Genomic DNA, 8830 nt, shown 5'->3' on the forward strand with positions numbered 1-8830 from the left:
GTCCTCTGCCCACTTGCGTAATTTTTTCTTTGAGAACATTGTTTCCTTGGTGAAGGTGAAGTCGGGATGGCATCTCCAGGAGCTTAGAAAAAGACGAGACACACAGGCAGCCCTGGCAGCATCTCGCATTGGCACCAGGGAGCATAAATGTTGCCAGATTTCCTGCATGCACGAGTGGAGAACTTCAGCATTTGACTGCAGAAATAAAAATATATATAGGAATAGGAACTACTGTTGAGGGATAGCAGTGTACAAGACTTTCTCTGTAAATGTTGTTTTAAAGCTGGACAAGGATGCCATAAGCGAGATGAGGAAGAGTTTCAAAGTGTTTTATTAACTGTATACAGAAAAAGGGTAGGTATGTTAAACTGCAGCAATCACGGCAAACAAAACGTAGGACACTAAGGGAAACAAGATAACAGGGATCTAAATCCCGTAAAACAGTTAACAGACCAAAACAACACTGGTAAAATGCAGCAGTGGAAGATATGTTGATAAAATTTTCTTTAGTTGTTGTACTAGTGTTTTCACTAGCAATAGAAGTCGAATCCCCTCCCTGGCAATCGCTCGCTCGAGCGATCGGTTTCTGTGGCGCGGAGCGCTCACGCGAAAGCGTGACTCAATTCCCTTTGTATCACGTAGTGCTTTAATTGCGTTCACATGTGTTCACACTAACAGCTTGTATTACTACTTTGCAAGTTGCATTAGCGTTCACACTGCATGCATGCACATGCACAGAGCATCACATGGATTTGCATTTAATGAGCCAACTTTTCAGCACTCTTTCATAAGTTGTTGCATGCATACACATAGCATCTCACTCTTTTTCTTCAGCACGAGGCAGACTCTCAATTCACTTTTTACAATTCCCTTTTGGTTTTTTTTTCGTATGGTAATTCAGATTTAATGGGGTCCTTTTGCAATTCCCTTTTTCGGGCCAGCGGTTTTTAAGGGGGAAAATAACGGGTGGAAAGATCCACTTGCAACTCAAATGAACTACCACTTGCTACTCAAATTAAGTACTGTTTTAAGTTGTAATCTAACAAAAGTTGCTAAAAAAATTCTTAATGAAAATTACTTTTTAGGGTTGCTAGTTATTTATATTTACCGTTGATAAATAACGGGGCACCGGGTTGATAACCTGTAAACAAAAAAAGAGTCGCTACATTTTTTAAATTAAATTAAATTTTTAGAGTTGATATTTATTTATTGATAAATAGCGGGTCACCGGGTTGATAGCTTCTAAACTAAAAGAGAGTGGCTAAAATATTCTAAATGAAATACTTTTTAGGGTTATTATTTATTTTATATTTATCGTTGATAAATAACGAGGCACCGGGTTGATAGCTTGTAAAATAAAAAAATGTTCGCTAAAATATTCTAAATGGAATACTTGTTAGGGTTGGTAGTTATTTATAATTACCATTGATAAATAACGGGGCACCGGGTTGATAACTTGTAAACTAAAAAGAGTCGCAAAAATATTCAAAATAAAATTAGATTTTTAGGGTTAGTAGTTATTTATATTTACTGTTGATAAATAACAGGACACCGGGTTGATAGCTTCTAAACTAAAAAATATCGCTAAAATGTTTTAAAATAAAATTAACTTTGGGGTTGATAATTTTATATATTTACCGTTGATCACTCAAGTACGGAGGGGCTGATTATTCAGATAGAGAGGGTTGATAACTTTTAGCCCGAAAAAAGTGTCTCGAAACATATCAACATGGGTGCTAGTTTTGAAGATCTCGTCGAGACGGATTTATTGGTGAAAGTGAATCTTTATTTGGAGTTGTCGTTTGAAAGTTAAAACGTTTTGAATTTACAAATTTGGAAAAGATTCCGCTGACATCAGCATATTCGTCTATTTGTGCATGCATGCAGAACTTTTTCTCAATAGCCTACACCAGGTTGATAATTTTATATATTTACCGTTGATCACTTAAGTACGGAGGGGTTGATTATTTCAGATAGAGAGGATTGATAACTTTTAGCCCGAAAAAAAGTTTGTCGAAACATATCAACATGGGTGCTAGTTTTGAAGATCTCGTCGAGACGGACTTTTTGGTGAAAGCGGATCTTAATTTGGAGTTATCATTTGAAAGTTAAAACATTTTGAATTTTCAAATTTGGAAAAGATTTCGCTGACATCAGCGGATTCGTCTTTTTGTGCATGCATGCAGAACTTTCCCTCAATAGCCTGCACCAGGTTGATAATTTTATACATTCATCGTTGATCACTCAAGTACGGAGGGGTTGATTATTCAGATAGAGAGGGTTGATAACTTTTAGCTCGAAAAAAAGTTTCTCGAAACATATCAACATGGGTGCTAGTTTTGAAGATCTCGTCGAGACGGATTTATTGGTGAAAGCGGATCTTAATTTGGAGTTATCGTTTGAAAGTTAAAACATTTTGAATTTTCAAATTTGGAAAAGATTCTGCTGACATCAGCAGATTCGTCTATTTGTGCATGCATGCAGAACTTTCCCTCAATAGCCTACACCAGGTTGATAAATTTATACATTTACCGTTGATCACTCAAGTACAGAGGGGTTGATTATTCAAATAGAGAGGGTTGATAATTTTTAGCCAGAAAAAAAGTTTGTCGAAACATATTAACATGGGTGCTAGTTTTGAAGATCTCGTCGAGACGAATTTATTGGTGAAAACAGATCTTAAATCGGAGTTGTCGTTTGTGAGATAAAACATTTTAAATTTTTAAATTTGGAAAGATTCTCGCTTACGTCATCAAATTCGTCTGTTTCTACATGCATGCAAAACTTTCCCTCAATAGCCTCCACTACAGTCCAAAATTTGCCAAAAAAGGAAAGAATGTTTGGTTAAAAACCGATTGCTCAATCCCTCCCTGGCGCACGAGCGCTAGCTAGGGCAGCCCAATAGAAGTCCCATATCCTACCTCTGGCAGGTCTGGCCCTGCGTAGCTTACTTCTCTGGCCCTGCGTAGCTTACTTCTTCCCCATCTGCAGCACATAAATGTAACGGTAAGTAGCCGGCACGCACAAATCAGTCCAATTTTGTGCCATAACATGAAGGGCATTTGAAAGACTGCGAATATGGAAATCAAACTGCAAACTGCGCAACAGGTATTTTGGTAGTAACACTAAGTAAATCAGTAGCAGATGAGCATAACAATGCTCTGAATTGAACAAGGTGTGCGAGATATATACACACACAGCAGAACATAGTTGAATACTAGCAGAGAGGCCGAAGGGCACAGCTTACCCTGTGACTGGCTATGGCCGCGATTCCCTTTGCGCTCCCGTAGCATGGACATGAAACAATTCAGCGCCGTCAGCCCCATGACGTCCACGAATTTTTTCCGCTCTCCTCTGTCTCTCCCTCTCTGATGGAGCACTTTTTTCTAGGGAGTGCCTCATCTCAAATACGGATCCATATTCGAATCTGCGAACTGCTCCCCTAGTCGGGGGAGAGACAGAATCGAGGTAGGAAACCACCAACCAGGCGATATGGGCCAGGGCTGCTTAACTGGCCGACCCAAGCCCCAAAGCCCATTCCGAGTTAACTGACCAGCCATGGACGACGTGGAGATGCAGCTTGCAGCCCAAGCCCGGCCCAGGATCAAGATGGTGGTCCACCTCTCCGACTCCGATCCTCTCAACGCTGAACGCAGACAACACAACTCAACGGAGCAGCCAAGCCGTCGCCCGCGAGTAAGGCGATCGCATCTTCTTCCTCTCCAACGGTGGGCCACGCTGCCGCCGTACCATCCCGCCGCCGTGCCCTAGACCTCACGTTCACCTGTTTTCCGGCTCCACGCCAACCTATTGAAGAGGTATGAGCTTTTCGTTATCTCTCAAGGTTTTACTTAATCCCATATTAATTACTTCCACCTTGATTTAAAAACAAACAGACTAAGTTCTAAAAAATTAATTTCCATTAAAAAAAATCACATTTTTTTGGATGCACACCATCTAGATCTGCCCTTAGAGCATCTCGATCCGATCCCCGGCATTTAGAGGTGTACATTCGATCTTCTGAAGTAGTTTGGTCGTTTCTAGCACTTATATATCTAACTCCTCAAACTCAAATTAATCCCATTTTTTACATTATTATTTAAACCGGTACATTAAACTTAATTAAACTACTAGATAAACCACATTTCCCAAAATCTAAACTAAAAGCCTTCGTCGCCGCTAGTGAAGATATCGTCAATCGCCTTCTTCACTGAGTCATCGATGTCGTCACCGGAGTGCCGCCGAATGGAAGCTTTCGATCCAAATGCGCCCGTGGCTGAGTGATCTCCACCACCACGTCCCCACGCGCATGACGCACGCCGTGGTACTTCCGCTTCGGCGACGGCAGCAGGCCGGGGTAGCGCGAACCAGATGTGTCGCCGCGGGAACATGGCGAGGATGCACCGCCATGGGAGGAGCCGCCTCGATTGGTACTCCGAATCGGTGGAGGAGGGACGATGGCGGGAGGGAACAACCATGGAGGGCGCCCTACTGGAGCTAGGGTTGCGGTGGGGGCATCATCGCGATTTGGGCGGAGTTCGGTGAGTGGAGGGAGAGTGGGGAAATTATACTCGACTGCTCGGTCGAGGAGTAAAAATAGGGGACCGAGCCGTCAATGAGTAAAAGTTTTACTCCTCCAAACCGTATAGGGGTTCGGCTAGATGTGGTTTAGAGGAGAAAAATTGGTTTTTACTGCTCTAACCGTTTACAGGGGATTGGCTAGGGATGTTCTTACAATGTACGAAGTTGAACACACAGTGTGAATTCGGTGGTTTTGCAATGGAACCGGGGAAGAAGCCTCTTTGATCTTGTAAAAAAATGTGCAAACTTGACTTTGGCACCCTTTTCATTCATTATCTGTGATGGTTCTACGACCCTTCGCTACTGGTATTGACTGAACAAATGGATTTTATTGTTTTTTGCTTCAGTGTTGGGAATATGCTACAAAGTAAGAGAGCTGGCAATGATGATCTCACAGAAAGCTCCCATAAAAATAGAAGAATCGACAATGGCGGAGGAGAGACACTTGATCTGATAATGCCAGGTCTGCGCACAATTCATTTTTCTGTACATATTTCGTTACAGCTGTATTGGAGCACTCACAATTATGTTCCATCATGTTTGTGTAACTAGGTGAGTTTTGTCAGGATGTCAATTCAAAAGAACCGATTGACAGCTTTAGTGACTCCTGCCAAAGTGTCTGGAGTGAGCTCGGTGAAGAAGTTACTTCAAAATTTTCTAGGAATGTTGTCTCCATCACTTTATCCGATGGTAACTATATATGCTGCCATCCTCTAGTATTTTAAATTTAAAACTCTTATATTAATTTAACACTGCTAGTTGCAGATTATTAATATTAGAATCTTGTGTAGGAGCTAAGGTGTTATTTGCATGCTCGGGCATAGCCTTTGAGTCAGGGTTTCATGTCACAAGGTTTCTGACTTCAGAAAGTTTGGTTAGAGCTTTCAATGATAATAATAATAGAAGAGAAGGCCATGGTAGATTGGATGTTGGTGATGCTAATCATCCTTCACTTATTTTGTTTGTTCGCTTAAGATAATTGTAAGTTCGTCACCATTCTATATCCTCTGTTTTAATCTCATTATAGATAGAAGTGCGTCGCAACGGCGATGTTGCCAGAGGGATATTGGGAAGCTATCGTTCGGATAAGGGGATTGCTGTTGTCAACATAGTGTTCGTTACCCTTGATGTTCATCCGGTAGATCTATATCATCAGGTGGAATTTCTTCCCTGTAGTAAGGTAACAGCTGTCGCGCGTGCCGATTCTGGCACATTAATGGCCACAACTGGGATACTTACTGGCGATTCAAGCGGATCTGAGGATGGTAAAGAGCTTATGCTCTCCACTTGTAAAATCTCTAAGGTACACTTGCACTATGGTCTGAGTAATTTTATCTGTAACTATTTTCACTGAACTACATAGCTCTGAGGCATAAAAATGATGTTTTCCTAATGCACATCTTGCTCCACATCCTATTGTCCCAGTGTAACCCTTGTTGCTTCTCACTTTATTTGTTGTAGGCTTGGGAAGGTGGGCCGCTTTTTGATTGTGATGGGAACTTTGTTGGCATGAACCTTTTTCTGGATGGCGAAGGAACTTCTTTTGTGCCAAGGAGTATAATTATCGAACGTTTGGAGAAATATATGCCAAAAAAGGAAGTTATGACGTTCAGGTATATCTTGTGTATTTTCATTTATTTTGCTTACCTATATTTGTCCCTCATCGAATCCACTTCGCCCTTCCTGGATTTTTTTTCAGCGTAATATTTGAGCACAATCATATGGTAAGCTATATTGATTGCCAAACAGCTTTCAAGGCTTATTAGTTTTGTAAGAATCTGGATTGTGGTGTGTCGATCCTTTTGTGTTATGTATGGCATTTGGAATTTCTTTGCAGTTTTCATTTTTTTCCTTTATAACAACTTGCTTCTTTGCTGCTTCTACAGAGAATACTTGTATTGCTTCAATGAAGAAGCTAGTAGTCTTTTCACTCTTGTGGATTTATTTATGGTGGTTGTAGTTTCTTTGCATTTTTAATTGTTTATCCCTAGATAACAATTTGCTTGTTTTCTGCCTCTACCAAGAATACTCATTATTTCATTGTTGAAGATTTTTCTAATGCAAAGAAGTTTGTTCTTTCAAACTTAAAATGTGGACAGTAGTAGGATTTATGATTTTTCCTGATCCTAGAGGTTTTGTATAGTGGAAATGCTCAGTTCTCTGCAATTCTATTTTGTGTAGATATTGCCTAATGCTGTTTTTAGTCCATTTGCTTTATGCTTGAAAATTGGCAAATTTACTATGAATTTTCACAGGCATGTAGAATTCCAGAAACGGGTGCATCCCTGGCCCTATTGCAGCTACCCAAGAGGTCAGTACACAGCAAGATCATTCACGCTATTTTCCGTTTCCTGGTTGTTTCTGATGATATTTTTTTAAGATACTCACAAGTGGCGCAAACTTGCTTTTTACATTTGTGTTCTGATAATAACTGAAATCTACTTTAGTCTTTTATACTTGTACTCTCCTGGCCTTGGTGCTAATCAGCGAACCTACTATACTATCTTCATGGATATATTTGATTTGGGGTTGTAGACAGATCTGGGGATCTAGACTCCTGGAGTTATCCAAAGCCTTCAGCAGCTACTATCAGTGGTGAGTTAGCGCTTGTAAGTAGGTCACGGGTTGCGCTTGTTTACAGCTTTGTTCTGCCACTAATGATTACTGTGCATGTATCATTGGACAGAGGGCTTGAAATTGGTTAATACATTCGAAGAGACTTTTGGTGACCTGTATGATTCTGGTGAAGGTGTTTGGAGCCAACTCGACAAAACAGTTTGTCAGAACTTATGTCAAGCTGTTGTCTCACTTGGTTCATTCAGCGGTAATTTCACAGTAATATGCTACTCACTATCCCACATTTGAATTTGGTCATCAATGAAAACTTTTGTATATATGCAGGAGAAACGAGGTTTTTCGCATGCACAGGCTTATTTATTGAATGGAATGGATGCACAATCATTCTGACTTCAGCGAGTTTGGTTAGGGATCCTAACGATGAAAACAAGATTGCTGAAAAGTTGAAGGTTGGTTCACGATAGTCGAGCTGGTCCCTTACATTTTCTGCTTAGGTCTCACAGTGCTATTTGCAGATTAAAGTTTTGCTTCCAAACAAACAATGCAAAGAAGGGATATTGCAACACTACAGTTTGCACCACAATGTTGCTCTTGTCGGTGTCAAGGATTTCTGTCCTCTTCATTCATTTAGAATTAAAGATCCGTTGAATAGAACTCGTAAAGATCCCAAAAGATCTCGTAAAGATCCCAATGTAGTAGCTGTGGGGTGCTGTTTTGACTTGGGAGTCTTAATGGCTACATGTGGGAGAGGAACCGACTGGTCAGGCATGCTTGATTACAGGGATCTTAGGTACTCCAGTTGTAAGATCACTAAGGTTAGTACTGCTATTGCGAATATTCTTAGTTGACATATCCATGACATGATGTACTAAACCTTATATATCTTCATTAATATAAATATGCACTTCTCCACTGAGACTGCTTCAATATGACCTTTTGTTTGCCAGGCTGGGATTGGAGGACCTCTGGTTGACTTTAGTGGGAGATTTATTGGCATGAACTTCTATGATAAGAAAATAGGAACCCCATTCATGTTTAGGGACTGTATTATTCGAGTTCTGAAACATTTTGAGGGAAAAAGGTATGTACACCTGGATTTGTTGTTTTGCATGTTCAAGTGACTGTCATGTTTTAAGTATATATATTCAGATTTGAGATCAGTGCATGAACATGATATTTTACGTTTTCTTGTAAAATAATACTCTAGCCTTACCTTGCTACTGTGTCAGGACCATTGATGAATCTGGCAGTGGCGGTACACCAATCAGGTACTTACTTATTATCACTTTGATGTTTTGAATAAGCACAATATGCTGATAACGTTACTATGTGTGGAAAACTATCGAATAACGGAAACAGGTGGCCTCTGCCCAAACCATGTTGGCGCCATCCAGAGGATGAGGTCAAAGATTTGCTCCCACCCGGCGATGAGGAAGAATCTGGGCCGTTCGGATTCACATATTCGAATGGAGTCAGAGTGGACTACCATTAGATGTCATCCTGCTCTTGCTCTGCTCTACTCTGTCTGATTCAATCTGGTCTTGTGTACTTGTTTGTTTGAGCAGTTCAGAGTTGTCTATCTTCTAGCCATGTTCGGGTATTTTGGTGTTTAGCGAGTGAATGCACGTCATCCATAGCTGTAGTGTTTGCTAGTTTCTGCGGTAGCTGAATA

General features: G+C 40.6%; 1 protein-coding gene across 1 annotated transcript; it reads left to right on the top strand.

Moving 5' to 3' along the window:
* The first annotated feature begins 3662 nt into the window (after nucleotides 1-3662).
* Nucleotides 3663-8830, top strand: LOC127298298 (uncharacterized). The gene is made up of 13 exons (XM_051328192.2): nucleotides 3663-3818; nucleotides 4929-5044; nucleotides 5134-5271; nucleotides 5373-5884; nucleotides 6043-6194; nucleotides 6837-6892; nucleotides 7117-7176; nucleotides 7268-7405; nucleotides 7483-7607; nucleotides 7674-7973; nucleotides 8106-8239; nucleotides 8388-8426; nucleotides 8518-8830. Exons 4-13 carry the CDS (start codon nucleotides 5798-5800, stop codon nucleotides 8648-8650), a joined length of 1224 nt encoding a protein of 407 aa, XP_051184152.1. The 5' UTR covers nucleotides 3663-3818; nucleotides 4929-5044; nucleotides 5134-5271; nucleotides 5373-5797; the 3' UTR covers nucleotides 8651-8830.

This window comes from Lolium perenne, chromosome 5, assembly GCF_019359855.2.
Source record: "Lolium perenne isolate Kyuss_39 chromosome 5, Kyuss_2.0, whole genome shotgun sequence".
Taxonomy (NCBI): domain Eukaryota; kingdom Viridiplantae; phylum Streptophyta; class Magnoliopsida; order Poales; family Poaceae; genus Lolium; species Lolium perenne.